At 37.3% G+C, this 24,909-nt stretch overlaps 1 protein-coding gene across 4 annotated transcripts in view; it reads right to left on the bottom strand.

Moving 5' to 3' along the window:
- Positions 1 to 24,909, bottom strand: part of LDAH (lipid droplet associated hydrolase) — a 124,513-nt gene that overhangs the window by 48,017 nt on the left and 51,587 nt on the right. For all 4 annotated transcript variants that reach the window (XM_037391255.1, XM_037391256.1, XM_037391258.1 and 1 more), the window contains one exon: positions 16,308 to 16,477. In XM_037391255.1, the coding sequence (XP_037247152.1) occupies positions 16,308 to 16,477 (170 nt within the window). The remainder of the gene's footprint in view (positions 1 to 16,307; positions 16,478 to 24,909) is intronic.

Here is a 24,909-nt window from a genome sequence, read left to right as displayed (position 1 = left end):
GATGGCAGACTCACAGCACTACCACTGGCATGGGCCCCCTTTTCTGATATGGAACTTATTAAATTTTTTTACAAATCCCAGGAAAGGTGTTTTTTTTAGCCAACAGAAAATGCTACCAAAATGAAACACAGAGATCAGTGCCAATGGAGGACTGCTTTGTGATCTGAAATTTTTGATGAACAAGATACACCAGCTGCCATCTGCAAGTTTTCAATGTTATGCAGAACACTATATACTGTCTATCTGTGGTCAATCTTCACTGCTTCCAAGGAAGGAAACTGAGGCATCAGAAGCTATACCTCCAGTAAGGGCAAAAAGTATTTCTTGGAAGTACTGCATTCTGCACATGGGAAAGTCCATAAACAGGAGTTCAGGTACTGAAATGTAAGACAGGCTTCATACTAGTAATTAGAATGCATACATACATATACATATATATGAATGACATTTACAATATATAACTGAAATATATGAGCTTACATAATTAAACATGGTGCAAAAACTACAGCAATGGTAACAAACATACTCTCTTCTATTTTTTACAGTCCCCTCCATTAACTATTCACATTCACTAAAAACAATATAGTCTTCTTGCTATTACTTATTTGGATGATTACTTCAGATTTAATATTTTTTTGTCCAGAAACTGTTTTTTTAAATTTTGGAATGTATTTATATCCATATGATCCTACATAAGTATTGCATTAGAATATAACCTAATAGGTAACTGCATAACAGTTCTAGTTTTTCTCTGTATTTACTCTTTGTAATGCTTATAGAAGACACTCATAATACACATTCTCTGTTTGATGAGGTTAAATGAGCCAAGATAAATTATCTTCCTAGGCTTTCCCTCTACAGTCTGAACTCATCTTTCTTCAACACAGCTGGCTAGAAATTACCTTGTATGATAGTGCTTAGAATTTTCTGTCCTATAAATCATATTATGCTGAACTAAAATGTGTGTGAGTTCTCTCCATGTGTCATTCAGCTTCACAAAAGTACTGATGGAGGCTCTTAAGAAAGACTTTTCTTAAACATTATCTACAAATATGACTCATGAGATGTGTAAGAAATAGTAAGTACAAAAATATGAATATAACATTTTCAAGTCCCCCTCCTGCACACCCAGACTTTTAATTCTTACAACATGTGTCGAATAGACAAGGCTGCCTCTTTAAAGTGCTCTGCTGACATGGGTGTCTTCTCACTCTCATTCCTTGGCCAGATTGTCACTCAAAGATCAAACTAGAACACAGTCAGCAAGAGCTGAGGCATGGAAGAAGTGGTAGCCAAGCTCTGATCAATGCCTCCTCTACAGATCTGCAAAGTAACTAGAGATTCATACTTTTAACAAAACACTATTGCTTTAATATTGTGTTGCATCGCACCCTAAGCTCAGGTTGGCTGTGTGACAAGATGCTGCCTGTTCTAGTGCTGGTTTCTGTTTATCTTTGTCTGATGTCAGGGATGTCTCTGCCTCTTGGCATCTGATGTATTCTTTTTTCATACTTAGCTTCATGTTTTTATAATTCAAATTACTTATAGCACAATTCAATTGATTGGGATACTCAATTCAATTCCTATTCTGGATTTGAACAAAACAGGCAAAATGAGAATTATGAAAGTGTGTGAGAGAGAGACCACTCATTTCTCTGTGACTGCAGGGAGAACCCACGCAGACCCCTTCTCACGTCTACAAAACTTCATGACTATTACTGACCTTAAGGAAGCTGGTCAACTTACATATGTCTCTATCATTTTGAATTACAGAAGAGAGAATTTTGGAGGCTACAACAGACTGGATTCAGGGTAACAAAATCAAACAACCACATATCCAATGTTTTTAGCTATTTCTATTTGGACATACACATAAACTATCAGCTATATTAGTACTTCAGGAAACAGTATGCATACACATATACTTCCTTATACATTCCACAGAAGATTTCTCTCAGAAACAACGTATGTACAAGTCTTCCTGAAAACCTCAGAAATGCATTGTTTCCAAATATTTCAACAACATTGATTTCCTTCAGGATACAGGGCAATGAAAGATACAGGACACACTGATATTCATCAGATGAAGTTGTGCATAATCTTCACAACTTAACAGTATTCTACTGTGGCATTAACTGTTGCAAAATATAAGGTCATCCTAAGATATTCCTTTTTTAAAGGGAAGATTAAACAGTTGTATGGACAATGCCATCCTCAGTGATATTAGACAAAGTCACTTATGTAAATGGTACATAAATATATGTGAGCCAAGCAAGTGTTAATGAAATTTAAGGGGAAACTTCCTTTTTGTGTATGCTGGTTCATGATTTCCCAACCACGGGTCTTCCTGCACCTGCATTTTGAAGGAGTCAAACGTAATACAATGCATCACAACAAATTGCATTTTTATCTTTCCCCACTCTACTGGCTCAATGACAATGCCACATCTTTTCATTAATTTTCATGCTTTAATCAGAGACGCATTATGAAAAAAAATCTTAAGAAGCATGTCCTGCTTTCACACTCTGCCTCTGGTATATTCTTTGTCTGAGGTACATCACTGGTTCTGGGACAAGTTAGTCAAAGGCATTCTTTTAGCTGCAGTACATGCACTAGCTACAAATAGCCATGCTATTCCTTACTAATGACATACTGAAGCTCCTCATAGGCAGCTAACCTGTGCCGTACTTCTACAGTCTATACTGGAAAAAAAACAACCAGGAATATTTTAAGATCTAAGTAGATGTTAACTTCTAGCTGATGCTATTCAATGACAGGAAAACAGAAAAACTCAACCTCCCAGCTGACAAAAAATGTCAGGACGCCCTTGTGTAAACCAACAGAACTATGACCAATATTTCAGTAGCAAAGAGTTTCCTTAACTCAGCTGTGTATGTAGCACAGCTTTGCTTCTACTCTATGTGATAAAAAGAAAAGAAGAATTTAGCAGAAAAAGCAATTATTAGGATGCCTTGAAAATAAAAGTTAATGCAGCTGGTTCCACACCATTTTAAAAATTACACTTTCTCCCAGTCTGCCCATCTATTACTCATACTAATTTAGTTTCCTACATTCAATATATCCAATATTATCATATAAATTGCATCTCCTTCAACATCGAAATTTGACCCACTGTGTTCAAATATATATAAACCATATTTTTCAAATGAATGAAAACTTGGGTTTGTTTTTTCACTATTTTCTTTCAGCTTCTACCTGATGACATGAATAGCAGGCAACAGTCTCATCTGTTTAAAATGCTCTACAGCGATCACACAGTTTTTCCATGTCCTGGCACCTTCTTTATTTAACATACATTATCCAATTTTATTTGAAGTACATCTTTAATGCCCCAAGCCTCCAGTGCTTTCTGGCAGTTCCACTTGGATGGAAACAAAATTCAAGGACCAGCATTTTTTAAAAAAATGTATTTGTATTTCAAACTGTAGTCTTCAGTGTGACAATGAATACAGTGCTGGGTACAATGATTACATCCTTAGGTATGTAGGCCTGAGTGTCATTTGCACCAAGGTGAGGTGTGATTACATTTATGTCTACTTTAAGGCCACTTTCCACTGACTTAGCATAAATTTGATTCTGAGCCTTATATGTTAGAATCCCGCATCCAAACGCTTTGGACCAGCTGTATGAAGAGGCCTTTTAAAATGTGAATCACAATCAGGCTTCTGCAGCATTAACTCTACATAATATTATTAGGAGTATAGTAAAACTTGCTCTGCAGAGTTTAATTACAGAAGAACTAAAATGTGATGAAAATAACTCAGGATACATCTTTCAGTAGCAAGAAAGTGAGAGGCATGGAAATCTTGGTAGTATCTAACTTCATCTGCTAAGAGTAAGAAATCACTTTTGCCAACAGTGGTCACAAGCCAAGTAACTAAAAAGGGAAGAGCCCTGACGAGACTGCAGTATGTCCAATATCCTACTGGATGCTTCTGGTCCTCTGTGATTCCACCTACTGTATGGCTGGGTGTGGTCTTGCTCCTGTTGAAATGACGGGCAAAATTTCCATCAACGTAATGGGCCTTAATTCTGCCCCGTGAATAAATTCTGATTAAAGGATTTAGTTTTCAGTTATTAAATATGACAGTCTACACTCAATGTGGATCTCACCAAAGACACAACATTCCCAGCTCTAGAGACAAAGATTCTCTTATCTATTCTTGGAGACATGAAGACCATGACTGCCGTAAAATTATCATGGTAGTGACAGAATAACCTCATGGATTGAGAAATAAATTGAGACCTTTGACAATTCCCTTTGAAATCAATACACTTTCAATCACACCTTTCAGAAGGTTGTCAGTATCTTCCATACCTGACTTGCAAGGCTGAAACCTTTTTAACAGTAACAGGACAGGGACCATCCATACCTCACCTTACAAGTGGGTCATGGCACAGGAAAAAATTATCTGTTGTTTCACATTACTTGAGATATTTTCCAGCAAGAAGTACTCTTAACAATTTTTCCAGACAAAGCCCAGAATTCTGCTAAACACACAAAAGACTAGAACTCAAAAGTGTTCTCTACAGACACTGCAAACTATTTCTCAACAGGTCAGCTCTACATACAGAACTATTTGCAAATTATTAAAAATATAAAAAATATTAAAACACACAGGCTGTTATTACATTTACAAGTCTCACAGGGATGAAATGCAAATTATTCTGTACTACAAATATTTGGGTAACTGAAACCTTGCCCAAAATATTTGAAAAAACACGAAAAGAAAAAGTCTTTTTATGGGTTAAGGTAATAATGAGAAAACTGTTCTCCCAAAAATCTGTATCTTATTGTTGGACTGAAAGTAGTTTAATAGAGAAAATATTCATTGACAGAGCAGTATTTTACACAGAGAATTAAGCCCCATCGAAGTGGGCAGTATCATTCCATCTACAAGGGAAGTGCCAAAGGAGATGGCCAAAATTTGCAACGGTGTGGTAATACCAGCAGGGATGGATTTGTTGCTATTATGATTAAAGCATATAAACAGAAGATTAGGAGGGGAGAGAGTGAAAAGAGAGGAAGAATAGTTTATTGGTTGGAAGAAGGGCAGGGAGTAGCTTATGTTGGAATGCAGTGTCACAGTTACACACCATAAAGCTTTCAGTTGCTCCCATTACATGAATGTCAGAACGCAGCTGCCACTTTCCAGAAGAAATTCTTTCCATTTTCATTTTGGAAGTACAGGGTGGGATTTTATTTTATTTTTTCAGTGTAGCACTCTCATGAGATCACTACACTGCATCTGCAGGTACCCTTAAGGTACATGGACTGGTAAACATGAACCCTGTAGACATAATCTGGAACACTTACTACTTACGATGAACCAGTAATATGCCCTTAAAGTGGAGAGACGGCTCAACAAAAAGAAAGTATTAAGAATTAGATTTTCTGTTGTCTTGAACCAACACCTTTCACAGTCATCAATATACAGCTATACCTACCAATAAATTTCAATGACAATCCATTCAGTTTAAGGAAACTGAAGTGGCTGAACAAGGTGAATCAGAAACCAGCCTTACACTTATAATCTAATTTTGCTGATGAAAAAGGAAAGTCATGATCTTCCATCACTGCCTCAAGATCCTTTGACTTCTGTTTTCAAGTGCTCTACTTAAGACACTTGGAGAGGGTGTATTTCACCACTCACTGAAGTTAGCCCTCAAAAGGCACACAGTCCACAGCCCTGCTTGGCTAGAAGGGTTAGTAGACAGATAAGGAAAAGATTGAGAGCAATTTGGTGTTGGAAGGAAGTCCATTACCATTTTAACCATTCTAAGTGGCTTAATTTAATGACACACTCTGGAGGAAGAAGAGCAGAACAAGTTCTGACTTCTTGTATCTGTGAACAGAAGGATAAGTGAGCCAGGACGTACACACTGAGAACAAACAGAACACAAAGTCAAACCTTGTATTTTTGTCAAAGGAAGAAAAGAAACAAGGAATATTCGAGGCTTATGATAGAAGTTCTATCCCCAAGTCTTGTCAGGGTATCAGAATAAGATAAAAAGATAGAGGAGGGGGTGAGGAATCCTCTCAGTCAGGTTGGTTTTCCATCTTCGCATTGACTTTCCCAGAACTGTAAGCATTTTAAATAAGGGAAAATTACAAAATTCCTTTGCTCTTAGCCTTAATTATTATTACAAATGGAATATAGGCAGGAATCTGCTGAAAGAGCAAAATTATCACATCTGATTTATCACACAAATAAAACTGGTCATCGAGTAGTAAGTGGAACTAAGAACAAGAATTTGAAGAATTAAGACTCAGTGAATCTGACTCCTTATACAGAATTACTGCTTTCTTTTGGAATTTGAAATGCAGTGGAATTTTCTTACAATTTTCCAGTGACTAGAAATGTAAAAAAGTTATTAGAAGCCTATTTTCATTAACATTAATTGAACTTTCTTACAGTACTCCAAAAGTAACAAGTTTATTAAATATATTTGTGGTTCCTGGACTTCCACTTAAATGTATGCTTAACACCAAATTCCACATGAAAGAGCAAACTCTAATGATTTTTTCCCCCCAAAATGTCACAATTAAGTAGACTTGTATCCAAACAACAGAAATCAAGCATTTCAAATGTTTATACATTGAAATAAATGGAAAAGGAAGTGGACTTCTATTACATTTAATTTTGAAGATAACCTCAGTCATAAGAGCACAGAGGGTGATTCTTAAGAAGAAATCTAAGGTTTGATATAGTTCTCGAAGCATAGGTTTACAGTCACTCAACACATCCTCAGGTATCTGAAAAGATCCATTGAGGCATTGGCAAAAATGCCCCTAAAATAATCACTAATCAAAGAAATACTAAAAAGACGGGGAAAAAAAAATTCTCCAGTATTTATCTGAACTTAATTCAATAGTGTATTAGAAATGTCCTACACGCAGTGAATGTGCAATCTAAGCTCAGAGATTTTATAACTTTTTTGTATAGTTTGTGTCTTTTTCTGATTCCTTTCACTCCCGCAGTGAACTCTCCAAACAGAACATGCCGTTCTCAGTATAGAAGCTAATGCAGAGGAATAAATTTTTCCATTCTAGCCTCTAAAGTAAGCATGCCTAGAACTCACTGCAACCCATGGGGAATGAACAAATTAACAATATGACAGAATAAAAAATACTTTTAATTACAACATTGTCCATTCTAAGTAACATCTTCTAACTACAAGTTCCAATCCAAGTCCTTCCTTGCTGCTTGAGTAACTTTATCACATACAATGAGAGGAAAGAGCTGAAGAAGTAGTTCCGCTTCTTTGGTGAGGGCTCAGGATTGCCAGTGAAATTACATTTTAATATAGAGCTTCTAATGACTAGATCTCAGTTACTAGAGTTATAGCCATGCTCAGAGTTTAACTACACGTTTTCAAAGTCTGTGTTCAAAAACTCCACGATGTCCCCTTCACATGCTCCTTTTGTGAACAATTCTTCAATGCCCTAATTGACTGCTTTCCCCTTTTCTCTACTCAATTTTAAATTAGCATGAAAAATGCTGATTTCTGGCTCTATTATCTTCTATAAAAGCATATTAATTGCAGTAGGAAAACAAAATAAATTCAAGCGATGTGCAATGTATCTTGATACTGAATTTTGATTGTTTGGTCCAACCCTCCGAAGAGATGAGTCTCTGATTTTCAAGTGCTATGCATATACATATGCATACAGAACCAAAAGATCACATCACCCAGCATAAAAAGTTCCTTGGGAAATCTGGCTTTCAAAAGGGTGTTGAGCTCTTTTGTAACGTATGCTATAAATCCTAACCGGTTTTGAAATTTACTTCTTATCATATGCTTATGATTCACTCACTTTTATAGAATTATTTCACGTAGTTATTACAATAGAAATCTAAATTTTTTGAGATTCAAAATCACAACATTTTATGAAGGAATCTGTAAAAAATCCACGCTACTTAAAAAACCCTGTTATTATGCCATTTACCATTCTAGACATTTTTTTATTTTTAGTCTTTCATTTCCTCTCCATTCTCATGTTTTACTTTGGATTCTTGATGAATGATCACAGATTTTGCTTTTCAGTATATTTTTCTTCCTTTTCTGTTTGTACATTTGGCTATTTTAACATCTTCTAACTTCCTAGAAAAAATAATTTTTATAGGTTTATTTGAATTCTGACTACATACAACTGAAAAGAAAACAGATGTTTAATTAGCAGTGAAATAAACAGTTATTGAAAAAAATTAAGTCTCTTGAAATCAAGATTATTGTTCTTATGTTATCCTACTTTGACTCATTGCAGATCAAAATCCTGCTTTTCATACTGCTTCTATATTCAACTAAGCAGTAAACCAAACAGGTTAAACAAGGTGATAGAAGTTTCAGTTTCAGTGAACATTATAAAGAACACATGATTTTCCAATGAAAATCCTAGGAATTAGTTCTTCCTCAGGCCTTTGTATCACAGGCTTATGATCTAAATAAGCTAATATTAGGGCAATGTTATTATTGACTCCGAATCCGCACTCTTAAAAATGCAATCAATGTTAAAAACAGAAACCTGCATTCATATGCTCAGTAATTACGTTCTGACAGAGGCACTGTTCCTTGTTTTGTCAGGCCTGTCTTTTAATTGCACCAGACATCAATTTTAATTAAATCTGTAACTTGTGCTGTTAGTTATCACTCTACTATTTACCAGTCCCATCCGATCTTCAATACTTCTGGAATTTTAAGTTTTCTTAACTCAGAAGAGTACTGACCTATATGTAACCTAGCATTTCCCGTAAAGTTTCAGGACAGAGCAGGTGATACCTACCTGCTTCACTCACTTCAAAAGCCACAGCAGGTATGCTATGTATACACATTGCAGCACTGTTCAAAATGCATTATTTGTTTTCAAAATACACATAAGGCAGTATTAAGAATGAATTTTATATATATATATTTAGAAAGTATTTTCTAGAAGGCAAACCAGAGCTTTAATACTTACTCTACCCTTTATTTCCAGTATCTCTACTTCTGTTTTTAGGAGAGACATTTAGGAATCAAATAAGACAAACTGACAGTATATAGCATTTGGTCTGTATTTGGTAGATATTAAAAGAGTGGATTTAAAAATGAGTGTTGTTTAATTTAATGTATATCCCATATTTTCTATTCTTAAAGACTGTCATATTGCAATCTTTCACCTGTTCTCTAAACTGAGTTTCTATATTCACACTTCTTGGTCAGATACTGAACTCGGCCAGGCAAATCCACAAATAGCTACCCCCTTTCAGGTGTTGACAATATGATGAACTACAGTTTCCATGTGGCTAACATGAGCTGAGCCACAGTGTATTAACAACACAAGAGAACACAAACATGGCTTAAAATACTAGTGAGCAGAATAAAACAAAGCAATTCAAGTCAAGGTTCACTTCAAAAAGCTTTCTTTGGACCAGCTAATAAGGCATGAGCTTTGGCCAAGTAGGCTGACAAGAACCATAAGCCTCATCCAAACCTTCCATTCATGCTTCCTTGGTAAACTCTAGGTTTTGGGTTAGAAGTTTAAGATCGCAACAGTGATGACACAGAACTTGAAAAGGGTGTAGTTCACAGGTAATCCTTCCCACCGTGAAACCTGGAAAACTTTACATGTTCCTAATCCTGAAGTTTTGTGTTGCCAAAATGTCCAGAATTTTATTCTCTTATATTGGTAGCTTGAGCCTCACCTTTCATTGTTTCTTGCTGGCTACTTCTGCAGTTAAAAGCAAGAACAAGTCTGGATTGCAGAGGACAGACATATAAAGTAGAGCCCCCTAGAAAACTCTTTTACTTTTTAATCTATCTCCCTCCTTTTTTTTAGGGGTGGAACAATTTTAAAGCATAAATCCTGTTATCTCATTTTAGAGGGAACTGGATTGTTAACTAGCAGGCAGTTATACACCGTTGATCACAACATATTTGGTCAACATAAGAGTCAAAAGATGGCACCACGTGTAACAGACTATACAATGTATGATTAAAAGCTAATTTACCTGGTTAAAACAAGAAAGCAGAAAACAGAAAATCAGACACACACAAATAAATAATGGTCGGGTATCTTCACAGCATGACTGAAGACCAGTCTCATGTTACTGATCAAATTTCAGTTCCTGATAGGTTTAATTATTTGTCGATAATTCATAGTTTACACCATGCTGGCTTGAAGGCAATCTTCCCTGGTAAAAATTGAATTCTTAAATGTGGAGAAAGATGAACACAAAAAATTTTACTCCTGATTTAATTTGCCCTTAGGCATTTTACATCTGAAGATGTATCATATTCAACAGTTTATTTCTCATTACATTTTAAATTTTCTAAATTTTTTTTTGTATCCTTGAGATGTTTTACATTGTTTTGTCCTCTATATTACAAGGTGGACTGTTTGGCGGTGAAGAGAAAAGTAATTTCAGGCAGACCTACACACTACATGGCACCTGGACAGTGCCTGTTCCAATTCGCAAAGGTGGTGTCCAGTAGGCCTTATACAAAAAAACACACCTGCCTGTCGATTGCTGCATTTTCTTACAGTTTACATTTTTTAAAGCTTTTTTTTGGCGGGGAGAGGTAGAAAAGAATATGACTGGGACTGTTAGGATTAGAGTCTGTCATCAAGCCAGTGAAAATAATGGTTGCCAGTGGTCTCATGGGTGAGCTGACACTCTCAACGCCATTCCACAATTATCAGCCTTTCACAGACAGCATTCATAAGTTTTGTTCAGTTTTTAAATTCAGGCTGGTGGCCTTTTATGAGGGTCTCAGTCGAAAATCAGTATCTCTCTAACAAATCTTTGTTTGCCATGAACTCACCCACTATTGCTCTTTGCTTTGCAGCCTCCCACCCCAGAGCGCAACGGTTTTATATTTGTCTTAGGTTTTCATATGAAGGTTGTTTTCATTTTTTCCTTTTTTTAAAAAAATATATCTCCACAAATCTTTGTAGAAACTTTTTAGATGCTTTAAAGATACAGTAACTTATTTACCTGATTTGGTCAGGTTTAATAAATCATCTGCCATCTGCCTTACTTCTTGCTTTTTCCAAATACGAAAGCTGCATAATGCTTGCAAATGCACCGAGTTCGTATTGCTTGCTTTACTGGCTATTCCACTGGATTTTTTGATATTGCCTGAGGTGTCACTGAGAAAACAGACTCATCAGAACTTTGTCATCTGTTAACAGGTGGATTGTGCAGACTCTGCCACGTGTATACTGTCAACTAAAGCAAATTTTAAATTAATTGCTGGCTCAGACCACCTGTGCTTCCTTGTATATGCTCTGAAAGACTTGCTATCTATCAAGAACGGATAGAGAGAACTGCCGAATATATATATATATATATATAATAGAAATAGTCCAATTCAGGACCAACTTAAAACATCCAGAATTAAATTAACACAGATGTCTCACTGAAGGCAGCTGAATTTAAGACTCATTTGTGCAAAACTGTGGTACAGTCTTTTTTTGCTCCCTCAAAGGCCTCCTTGGCCTTTTGGTTTGAGTATGAAATTCCAAAATGAGGACTACTTATGTCACACTAAACGTGTGATTTAGGGGAACACTAAGGGCAATAAAAGACCCTATTACTAGCCACAGAACCTTTGGAATGACAGAATAAAAATCTATTATCAGCTAAATTTAAAAAAGAATGATAAAATGTATTTCTGGCTTTTTCTAACATCAGAAGTAACAACAACAATGTTCTGTAGATGAAAGCTCCTTCGCTTTTTAAAATTAAATATTTTTAAAAAAATTAAAAAGAAGAAATAAAGCTACCATGCAGGTATAGAAGCATTTTCTAAAGTAACTACATTCAAAAAGCTCTAACAAAATGCTTCCCATTGAGATCAGTCTCAATACCTGTGGCCACTAATAGTACTAATAATGGGTGAAAGAAATGTTTTTTCTATGGATTAGAAACCAGCCAAACAGACAGTACAACAGCAGGGATATATAGCCCATTTCAGTAATTCAAAAGGTTAACAAAAAATGCCAGGTACTTCCTGTTTAATTTATTTATGAAAGGGAATTAACAGCACCAACACTTTACACATCATAAAAAAAAATTTAGAATATGCAGCAATGAAGAAATGTTTGCTTAACTCAAGAAGTTCAGTTAGTGGACAGCCTCCTGATTTATCAGATAAATCCAGTGCTGATTTATCAATAATAAGACCCATTACAGAAACCTTCAAAGGTTTACATTAGCAGATCCTGAACAAGTTGTAGCTCCTCAAGTGAATGACCTGAATGCAATGCATATACAGACAAAAGAAAAACATGAAAATATGGTTATGCTACTGTAGAAATTTGTGGAAACATTAAATGCAGACTATGTTATGCTCATCAGAATTCTCAAAAGAAAGTACAGACCAACAGGATTCTGTTTGGAAGAGAACGCAGTGAAGGAAAGGTAAGGCAGATGCACACGAACGTGTGCACAAAATGATGTGACAGGGTTTCCAAGGCATGAACTTGTTTTATACACAACTATTCAAACTTACATTTTGTCAGCTACTATTTATGAAATCAACCCAGTTCTAGATTTATGCAGTATTCTTTTGCACCACCAAGATAGCAGCAATGCATGGGTTTGAAGTACGTATTACAGAAATTTTGTTCGCTTAAACTGATACATACTCAGAGGTTTTAAAGTCTTCCTCCTCAATGTGTTTTACAGGAAGAGCAATGCTTACATTGTATGATAGTGATATCAAATGATTAATAAAATTGAATGTCTTTTTAGCAGTTTGACTTTAACCCAGTTAAAGAGAATGAGTTGTTAACGGTTAATTCAGGTTACAAGCACTTTGTATGTCCTGCTAAGAGCTTAGTTAAGGACCGGCAAATCCTTTTCTTTATAAAAGGAACTTCACAAAGGAAGCACCTCCACAAGACAGATGAGCTGCTGGGAAACTCATCACAAGCAAAGAGCTCAGCAAAACCAGGGGAAAGGTAATTCCGGCAGGGGGAGATCTCAGCTACCGACTTACTGACCATTGACTCAAGAAATCCCCCAGACCCAAAAGAAGTTGCAACTGAGCATGTAAATTAATTAACATGAGAAGCGAGAAAATTATTTGACAAACGGGAAATGGAGTACTAAGTACTGAAGGAGCTGGGTAACTTGTAACCAATGAAGGCTGATGCCTTTGTATGCTAAACCATATAAATAGTGTAAATTTTTGACGGTCAGGGAGCTAGGCATCTGTGGATTACCACTTAGCTCTCTACTCTGCACAAACTAGAATAAAGAAGTAAGGAATACCTCTACTCGGTCGGTAAACTGGTGTTGCACACCAGGTAATGAACCCACTTACAGGACAAGAGTTTCACTCATTAATAAGTGTTAATTTATTACCACAAAGGTGCTGGCTTTTCAAAAGCATCATTGCAAATGAAAGACTAATTCTGTAACAGATTGAATTTCATTAGCAAGGAAATGTGTCAATCTTTTGATTAAATTAATGATCAAACAGATTGTTTTAGGAAACACTCAGTAGTGTTGCCAGCAAAGCACAAGGAAATCCTCCAAGTAAAGACTTGTATTTTAGAAGAATATGCCTGGAGGATGTAGCATATTTATGAGTTAGGCTCAGGCTCCAACCAACTGAGAAAATAATTTTGTCACTCAGCTTCATTTTTTCAGTTCTGCTGGCTGAATGAAGAGCGAAGAAGATTATAAGATTAAGATCAAGTATGAAGTAAGCTGTACATTATTGCTTTTTCCATCTCCACAGAGTAAGGCTGATTAACATTTTTCCTTCCCGGTGTCAAAATTTTTTTAGTAGTCTGACAAACTCTGGATGCTCCACTCCCCATGAAGAGGTGAACCTCAACAAGATTTGATGCCCAGCATGACAACTGAGAGGTGTTCACGGTTACGTGTGTATGAGCAAACAGACCACCCAGGAACTATTCCCTGGTCCTGCCACTGAACAGGGTGGCATAGGATGGTCTGTGTCCACATGGCTGCATTTCCCCTGAATCCTGCCTTCAAACAGGAGGTCTGCATCCAGACTAACTACTGGGAATGGTCCTGGGCCTCTGCCGAGCCCAGAGGCATGCCAGGGTGCCTGGGAGTGGCTGGCTGCTTTGGGCCAGAAAGTCTCTTAAAGACTAGTTCAAAAACATCACTGCCTAGCTGGCCCAGTGCTCACACCCATGGAGTAGCCCCATTTAGTTACAAGTATGGATGTAACCTGTGTGGCCCTTCTTTACTATTCAGACTTAGTTAAAGGCATCAACCTATGACTAAGTTTGTGTCAAGGGGTCTCCTGAAGAACTTGTTAACAGAAGCCTCCCTGAGAGCCAATAGGAAAATAGGGATGGGGTCCAAAACTGAATTTATCCTGGAGTGAACTGGCAATTCCTGTTCCATTTCTCTTTTTATGAAATAAGAAAGCATTATTTCACAGAAATATAAGAAAAAAAAAAACCACAGTACCCCATTAACCTGCAGAGCACAAGGCCCCAAGAAATTAGGAGCATACAAACCCAACAGCTGAAGAGCAACCAAGAAGGACAGATAAGGAGATAGTACTTTCTTCTTTTCATGCATGCTATCTCAAGATCACCAGGTTCCCTCTCATCAATGTAAAAGAGAGGGACAATCTACTCTCTATTTGGTTAGATTATGAAAGGGTTTTAAATCGTGTAACAAAAATCAAATCTGTTACACATATTCTCCAAATACAAACGTTTACTGAATTATTGGAACACTAAATACAACACATTAACCTCTAGCTCAGAATAATAAACTGTGAGCAATCAAAGGCTCTTAAAGCAGAGAATTTAAGACCAAAACCAAAGCTCATGTAATAAAAGAATATCGCATAAGAACTACACAAAAATAAAATCAAATTATCTAGCTACTAAAATACACATATGTGCTCAAAATCTTGTGGGAATCAAATATTCCAGTAAAAATAAAGGGAGAGATGGAAACACAAGTTTCTTATTATCATACTTCATATGTTATAAAACCTAACAGTTAACTTATTTTTGGCAAAGGGACAAAGGTTGAACAACACGCTGGCTTACACAAATATTTTCTATTGTTAAATGCATCTTAAATGTAGTTTGTCATATATTAACTTCATGAACATAGTGCACCATGCAGTCTAAGAGCATCCCAAAGATAATTATGTTTCAAAACATTGATGAACAGCTAGCTGACAGCTTCCAGTGAGCCAGGTGTAAAAAAATTACTCAACAATTTATAGTTTAATTGAAAACAGATAAAATCATACGTATAATAAAGGCTGTACAGATGTTGCCCAAAGAAAGGCTGATATCTTTGGACAAATTACCACATATGATATTTTCTAGAACACTCCCTCTTGAAAAGATAAAACAGTAATAAAAGTTCTCTCCAAAAAAATGCACTTGTTTATAATCACAAAGTTAAATATGTCTGTGGAAATATACCAAGTTAACCTCATGTTTCACATTTTTAGTTGCTGTTTCCTTTAAAGGAAGAAAAAAAAAGTTGGACGTGGAGTGGAAATGGTTATGAAGTGGAAGAACCTACTCACACATATATTAAACACAGACTTTACGCTAACACTGCATTTCCATCCACTGAAGATTCTGTAACGTAAAGGAAGAGGCAATGGTTCAGCAAGAGTGCATGTTTAAGAATAAAAATTCAGTATTCTTCATTCATCATCCACTAGTACAGTGAGTTACTACTGAGCACTAACACCCATTTCCAGAGCTGCAAGGACATGGTCCTGCCTCAGCTGCCTTATTGCTTCAAAGTGACAATGAAAAATGTTCAGATACACATGAACATGCAGTAACACCTCTCACTCCTGCTGACTTACACAACGACTAACTTGCATAAGCAATGATACATAGATACGTATATTTTAAAAACAATGTCCTTCATTGTAGTACCAATCATGACTTATATTTTTTTCCATACATTCCCCCATGTGTAACCAGCAATCTGCTTGCCTTGAGATAAGAAGACATTAAGACCATAGCCAGTCAATTTTTGGTGCAGTAACATAATGTAATTGACAATTATCCACTGATGTGTTTATAAATTTAAAGATGAGAAGACAACAAAGTCCTAAATATATTTGTTACCATTACTAATTATTTACAAGGACACTTAAAGGTTCAAATTCAGTCAGAATTTTTTATCGAACTATTATATGTTATTAGGATTAGTCATTAATGGGTATATTTCATTTTAATTGAAAAGAAAGACATGGCATTACTCATAGACTAAGCATGTGCACTGCTTTGCTAAAAATACAACTTCCATTCTATAAGGTCAATGTACCTGAAGTTCTGATGCTCGCTTCATCATCTCCAGTGTAATGTAGCAACCAATAGAATGAGCAATCAGTACCAGCTTTATATCTTTTGATACATTCTTTTTGAGGAAGTTCAGCTTATGCTCTACTTGTCCGTTAAGTCCAAAAACATCCTCTAGTTCCTTAATATCTGTGTCTGAAACATAAAAGAAAAGAAGTCCTTTGTTTTAATGATACAGATTTCAAGTATCTCCCTCCCTTCTTTGGAAAACTCTGGAATAATCAAGCTTATTAATTAAAAAAAAACACCAACCCACCAAACTTAAAAAAATAATTTTAGAGTTGCCACCACTGGTAAATATAGACTGATGAATTACATGTACAGGATGTGAAGCCTTATGAGTAGCTGGGAAACCAGGGAAGGATACAGAAACACATGAAGCTTTATACCACATCATCTAGCCTTCATTGATCACTGGATCTGCTTAAATCAATCCAACTTTACATTGAGAGATAAGAACCTACATAAAAGCAGTACTGCCCCAGAATAAGAGTCCCTGCACTCAAGACAAACTATCACATATGTAATCATGCACTGAGAGCCATCACATACTCAAAATCTGTATTAAAATAAAGATGCACAAAAAAGTCCCATGGAATGAGGAAAAATATGAAATGCCTGTGTCAACATGGAACACTAGCACTTTATATATTCTGCATATTCTTACCATTCTCAATCCAGCCACAAAGAGGAAGATCAAGTTAGAGCTTCATGGTTCTAGGTTATTGTGCAATTTAATTGCTGTTTTGCTAGGGACCTCCTAAAGGAGCTTTGTAATCACTTACAGTGAGGACTTTGCTACTTGCTTCCTGGCCAGTCAACAATAATACATGGACAGTGTGATGCCTGTAAGAATTTACAGCAATTTGGGCATCCTATCTCTTGCTCGTGAGGTAGGTGACATGGCTCTAAGTTCCCCAATCTATGGGGGTTCACAGCTTTTTCATCTGCTAGAAAGGTGTTCTACCCACTAAACTAAAAGCTATGTTAAGGATTCACTAAAAGCTACATTAAGCCAGGTCGAGCTGGAGTACTCTATGGAAAAGACTGTAAGAAGAAATATTGAAAATCAAGGAATGAAAGAAAAGAGGCAGAAAGCGTGAAGGAACATATGCTTATAGCTTGTCTAAAAGAGATGCACTGGTAATAATATGACTTAATTTCCTAAATCCATGCTATCACCTCAGGGCTTGATTACGTACTCCAGCTTAAATTTCTGATCTTTTATGCTCCTTACATGTTGACTTGCAACACAGCTTTAGTCTGAAATAAGCTAAATCTCTTGGCGGCAAGGTTCAGAAGCATTATTGAGCCATGGTCCTACAGACAGCACATAAGTTCCTGGCAAAAGCCACCCACCCCTAACAATTCAGGAACAGCTAACTAAGGTAGTGCACACGCAGCCCTAAGCACCCCACCAAATATAAGGTGTTTAACTTCCTGCTTTGGTTTCTTTTGATGACCCCTGCATCAGCTCCCTATGTGAAAAACAGATGTGGAAGAAAGCATCCGGCAGGCAGGGATACTATAAAGACACATATATTAAAAAACTGAAATGCACTGAAAAACTCCTCTAAGAGAAATTTAGAGAGCATCATAGATCCATTTCATATGTAGTGGGGTTTTTGCCCGCTTAGAGAAAGCACTGACTACGTAGTTAACTGCCTATGATTGTGAACACAGTTCATCAAATGATAATCTGTATATAGTAAATTTGACGGCAGTTGGTCAGTAATCTCAAATATTAAAAATCATCGCTGCTGTAGTGAAGTTATCAGGGGTTTGAGAGTGACAGTATTGGTAGCCTAAGTGGGCTGTCACTGTACTGCCTTTTTGATCATCTGTATGAAGCACAACCTTTCAAATTGAAATAATTGCTCAAGAATGAGTTCTGATGGCTTTTTTCTGAGCTTAAACTACTACCACAAAGGTCACAACAAAGATCTTTAGTTAAACTAATCTACTAAAAGTACTAATGATCATATTCCAGCCTATTTTACAGTTGTTTACTCTATATGAAAAAGGGGTTTACTAAAAAACACTCAAGGAATGTAAAACTAGATGAGAAGTAACATTTTTCTTAATAAAAGTAAGGTTTCTAAAGCTTTCTAAAAGTAATAGAAAACAAAGAGCTCATTCTGTTTTTTGAAACCCTAAATAAAAGCCTGAGGCCAAAACATTGTTTTTAAACTTAGTTGCTATTTTTAGCAAAAGCTGTCTTTCCTACTTTTTATTTAATTACACAACAGCCCAACCTTATGCAGGAGTGGGCTGTCTACATTGTAAGTCTAATTAAGAGTACATATAACACACAGAAAACACAGAATACTAGAAATACAACAGCCCATGGATTACAGGAACAAGTGAAAGAGCATGTTACATTGAGCTATGCATATTACCGTGTGTTGGGTTGAGCAGGCCAGTTTTCCCTAGTAAACATTTGCTATCATTTCCATAATGTTTCAGTCAGGCTCTGCCATCTCCAGTGATTTATCAGCATGTCTTTTAATGTTTGACATTCCATTCTGTGGTGGGTTGACCTTGACTGGATGCCAAGTGCCCACCAAACTGCTCTATCACTCCCCTCCTCAGCAGCACAGAGTGGGAGAAAATAAGATGGAAAAAACCCTTGTGGGTCAAGATAAAGGCAACAGCAAAAAGTCATGCATGCGAAAGCAAAGGAAGACAAAAGATGTTATTCCCTTCCCATCACAGGTGATGCTCAGCCACTTCCTGGGAAGCAGGGCTTCAGGATGTGTAGAGGGTGCTCCAGAAGACAAGTGTCATAATTAACGAATGCCCCCCTTTCCTCCTCCGTTCTCTTAGCTTTTATATCTGAGCAGATGTCACATGGTTTGGAATATCCCTTTGGTCACTTTGTCAGCTGTTCTGGCTGTGTCCCCTCCCAAGACCTTGCCCACTACCAGCCTATTGGGTGGGGGAAGGCTGGAGAGACAGCCTTGGTGCTGTGCAAGCGCTGCTGGGCAGTAGCCACACACCCGTGTTACCCACACCTTCCTAGCTACTGATAACAAGCACAGCACTCAGCCAGACCCGATGTACATTCATAGCTTTATTTCTTGAAAGTGAGTGATTTTATAATAATTTCAGCTTATTTCCAGGTTAGAACAAGGGAAAAGGAAGTAAAGCAGGTGTACACATCTTCTATAGAACCTCTCATGGCTCACAAGACCCCAGAAATCAAGCAGGAAACAGGAATAAAAATGTATTTGTATTGTTGAATCTCATGAGGTTAATGGCTGCTTTTCACTACGCCAAGTCAGTATCTGCTACAAGAGATGCTGATAACTACTGTAATGCAATTAACAAATAATACAGCAAAGACAGTCTAGGCCAGTCTCAACATCCTCCATGTTAAGGTAGATAACTATGTTAGATAACTACAGTTAATCATTTTAGCTCTTAAGACATTAGGTATCTAATTTAGTATTTAGTTATCTAAGAAAAAGCAGCACAGAGATTCAGGGCAACATATTCATAGCTATTACTGATTTCAGAAGAGATGTGCCTATTCAGAACCTGTTTTGCTGCCAAACCAAGAACCCCAAGGAAGGATACGGGTGGGGATTTAGAGTAGAGTGAAAATAACCATTTGTTCCTCCCCGCATTTACGCAGACTTGAGTTTAGGACTTGAGCATACTCAACTCAAGCCTGTGCACTAGTGTTTTCTTAAGGAAGCAGGGGAGAGCAGAGCTTGCAGAAGCAATTTTTAATTGGACAGGTTAGTTACGATTGATGATGATCACAGAGATCTGTTCTACTGCACTGGGCTAAAGCATCCTTAGCACAGCCCTGTTCAGCACCACGCAGAACAAGGATGCTCAGATTCCCACATCTACTGACCTCTATTACATATATGTACAATCTCTCTTAGACTGAAAGCGAGCCCTGACAGCCAATGCTAATCCAAAGAATTCTTTCAGCTGTTCAATACAACCCTTCCTTTTCTTCTGCAATACTGGTTTGTTGCCAAACTAAATCACATTGGCACTACTCCTAGAGAAGCCACACTGGAGGATGAGCATGCGGCGTGGGGTCCGGTGACCCACACGCAGAACTCTCCTCACCACTGACTTGACTCTACACTCTTGTCAGATGAAACCTCAACGTCACATAACCCTACACTGAAATACACATCCTACTTTACTTCTGGACAAATATAAAATCGCTTATGCCGCGTGTCAGTTCATGCTTCCCCAACATAAATGCTACACTTCTAATAGTCCAAAATATGTGAGAGCTGGACTGCGTCACCGGTTTGGAAGATTTATTTATTTATTTTACAGAATAAAATCGCTCAGGGATTATCCAAAATCAACATGAATTTCTTGGGTGGAGAAGCTTAAATGGGTTCTTTGTATAAGCAAACAGACTTGCACAAACACACTGGCAGTCAACCCTCCAATGGCTCTACATCAGAGAAGGGACCAGAGTTACTTCACCTCAGGTGTGGGATAAATGGCATGGCTGAAGGAGAGCTCATTTAAGCAGTTTTCAGATAGCAGAAATTATACAACTTGTACATTATGCTGCAAACACCCCATATGGGCCAAGGCATGTGATTTTAAGACTTTATTAGCTGAAGTGCATTAAAAGAAATAATGTATTTCTTTATTTTCTTTGGCAAAGCATTAATCTTCTGATGTGCTTTCGAAAAAACAAATGCGCCATCACTTTAATTAATCTCTTTTTCTGACCTCCTCTAAACCCACAGTCAGAAAACAATGATAGATTAAAATAAAGTGTTTGCTCTAAGATTAGTTGACATGTTAATCTTGCTAGGAAAGAGGACTTTGGTTTTCAGGGAAATAACAGAGAATTGTGTTTGTTTTTCTGCTGTGTATGCAAGGGAAATTCTTAGGCAGCAAAAAAAAAAAGCATATTGGGTTATATAAGCAGACTTTAGACTGGAGATTCATAAAATTTAGCCCTTCATTAAACAGCCTCCAAAAATCATGGACCCCTTTTTACTGGATGATTCAAAACAATACTGGAGGCCAAATTTTCCAGCATTGCCCTCAAATTTGTGCATAAAATTTCTGCAGGTCGTCGTACTTCTCTTATTCCACAAGGGAATGCTTGCGCATCCAAACTCTCAACTACCCTGGTCATAACAGGTGACGGAATATTTGTGCTCAGTACATATAGACACTTGTCCACTTGTCATGGACTGACTTTAAAGTCTGTCCCAGAACTCGCTCATACACAAGGCCTCCAAATGACTCATGAACAAGTAAGGCACTGTGTGAAAAGGTGACTTGTAATTATATGCCATGAAGGAAAGGAAACTAAAAACCACTGCCTTACCTTCTCTGTATCTTCTTCTTCCCTGGGTCATTTACTGTAGGACGCAGTACCAGGATATCTAACCACAAAATCTAATGAACCACCCATCTAAACTCTTGTGGTCAACAATTTTCAGAACTAGACATTTCACGGAATAAGGACAAGCAAGTATCTGGAGACTGAGCCAGGGGACTGGAAAAAGATTCACCTCTTCCTCTGACAGTGCTGCTCATTTCAGCTACATGACATCATCATATTGCTTCATGTTAATAGTTAGAAGAAATAAGTTTAAACACACAAAAATGCAGTATCATCATAAGAAAGTATCAAGAGGAAGAAAAGCAAGGAAGAAGATACTGAAAGGTCATTGGCATGCAACAAAGCATATTAAAAGGGAAAGCACAATCATGTATGGCCAGCTAAATAGCTCTGGAGAGCTTGCTCAGGTCCACCATAAATCCACTGCGCCTCCATCAAATACCAGAAGTGCAACCAACATACAGGGCCAAGTGTTTTAGACTTTATGCCCCACCACCTTTTTTCCACTACAAATACATACACTCATGGGAGGAGCAACAGCTGAGACTGAGCAACTACTATTTATATGGAGCAACCCATGGAAAGCTTTATCTTTGCCTGCATGTACTGACAGGCAGAAAGCAACCCCACAACTAAACTAATTAGAAGGATTACCTGTCAAACTGCCATGCATAGTCAGAAGTCTAATGAAATAAATAATTTGATTGCTTTTGTTCTTACAGCAAAACACAGTAATTCCTTACAATTGCATGATGCCATATGAAAACGTTTAAATATAACTGTAAGCTTAAAAACTGCGATTTCAGGTTTGTGGGTCTAGTATAGGCAATTGTGTGAGAAAATACATCCCCTAAAGATATACTGCTTAAAGTCTGAATGCTTCACCCAATCCTTCATTTGATTATTGAACCCTGGATAACTTGTATCAGCAAGCAATAACATGCCAAATAAATGTGATGGGAACCATGAAAGAATGTTCAATAAATACTGAATAACTCCTTCTGATACCAGGAACCAGGTCTTAAAGCATTGTGTTTTAGATTAACCCTTAGACCTTAATCTGGCCCTAGTACCCTCAGGAACTATTCATGCAACTTTTAAGATAAACACACCACTCATTAGTGTTTATTGGAGCAATTACTTTTTGTAAAGGTATCCTCCACAAATAAATTACCATTTACTCGAGATACTGAAGCGGTCATATGTATTATTTTCTTTATTAGAAAAATAACAAGACCTTAATTTACAAATTGAACTACTGATTTCCTTTGCTATCTACGTACCTATTGCTGGGACACTTGTTTAACACCTAATCTGTTTTTCAAAGGAAGCTGTACTATAATTAAATTAGTACAAGCATGTTCTGACAGAATGAACTAATAAACATGACAAACACTAACCCCCGAATTTTTATTAAAGCATACAGGAGTATAATGAACCTATTAAATTAAGATATCAGTAAGAGACTTTTTTAAATTTTGCATTCGCAGTCTTGTTTCCCTCTGATTAGACTAACTATTACCAAGGTATGATGAGATAACAGTACAAACTTAGAAGCAGAATTTTCTTGGTTGTCTCCAATTTTGGCAAGGGAAACACCATTAACCAGCATTCAGCATTTTAGTATGAAGTTCTACACCAGTCTATGCCTCCAGAAACACTTTAATATGCATAAAGCAAACAAAACAGGGGTGGGGTGGGGGGTGGGGGGTGTTTACATAACAGAGATGGAGAAGTTTTCTGTACTTGAATGACTGCATTTTACAGTCAGTAAGGTGAATAACTACAGAAAGTGTAATTTATAAGACTAAAAAAAATGAAAGGAAAACAAAGTAAAAAAACCTTCACACATTAGAGGCTAGAGAGCCATCACTGTATAGCAGCAGATCTAAATACCCATCGTAAAGTGACCTCAAGGAGCAAAAGCAAAGAGGTCTGAGCCTACAGAAAGCTGACTGCTCATGTTATGTTTCTTGTTCTCTGGCCACACTGAAGCCAAGTGAAAGTCTCTGTGAATTCCCTTCTTCACTTGCTCACACAAAACTGGAAGGGACTTCCTTGTTGAGGCTGACTGCTATGTAAAATGTATCTTGATACAGAAACAAGTATAGAATTTGTGACTTTTCTAGTCTCATGCTTTCTTCACTTCTGGGCTGCACTTTTGATGGCAGCACACTACTTGCACTATTAAGGACCGCTTTTCAGCAGACCTAATAATTTTAAAGAAAAAGACCTGTAACACCATGCTCATGTAGCTGAGTTGGCTGTAAAACACGAGTAAGGTAATACCACCACACCAGGTATCCTACTCTACATGCCACTTTACTTTGCAGAATACTCTCTATTAAATAGACAAGTAACTACAGAGCACAAGAAAACAGCATGCCCTTAGTTTACCATAAATTAGACTTTCATCTAGGCTTTACCCATTTTTTCCCAGTTTCAAAGTCATTTCATGTCTAGGTGGGCATGTCTACACTTGCAAAATAACAAATAATTTCAGTACTGGCAGCCCTTCAAAAACCCTCCAGAAATTTCCCATCTTCCAGTAATCCCAAAATGAATGAGCTCTACCACAGCTTATTAAGGAAGAATCACTGAACATAGCCTGAAATAGGACTACATGCAAGCAAACAGGTACCAAATAAAACTAGTAACACTGGTGTAGTGGGAACCCCTGAACACATTACTCTTCCTGGGGTAATGAGGTCTCTGGGCATTCCAGAGTAACAGAGAGGCAAAGACAAGCCACCAGAGCAGGTTTCAACATAACCATGCTCAGCCTTCCCATACCAGGTGCTGAAGTGAAGCACACCTCTCTGGCCTTGCAGCAAAAAATAAGATAAAAAGAGATATCCAAGCTATCCCAATCCAAGACATTGGATTAGGAAGAAAGCAATTAATTAGCCTTGCATTGGCAAAGACTTCACAAACAATGACAGGAAGCACAGCTCATGTACTCTACAACTACCTGAAAGGAGGCTGTAGCAAGGTGGGTGTCAGTTTCTTCTCCCCAATAACAAGCAATAGCACAAGAGGAAACAGCCTCAAGCTGCACCAGGGGAGGTTTAGTCTGGATATTAGGAAAAATTTCTTCATGGAAAGGGTTGCCAAGCATTGGAAGAGGAAGCCTAGGGAAGTGGTTGAGTCATCATCCCTGGAGGCATTTAAAAGACATGTAGGTGTGGCATTTAGGGACAAGGTTTAGTGGTGGACTTAG

The sequence above is a fragment of the Falco rusticolus genome, chromosome 6 (genome assembly GCF_015220075.1).
Source record: "Falco rusticolus isolate bFalRus1 chromosome 6, bFalRus1.pri, whole genome shotgun sequence".
Taxonomy (NCBI): Eukaryota; Metazoa; Chordata; class Aves; order Falconiformes; family Falconidae; genus Falco; species Falco rusticolus.
This window is presented reverse-complemented; position numbering and strand designations above follow the sequence as displayed.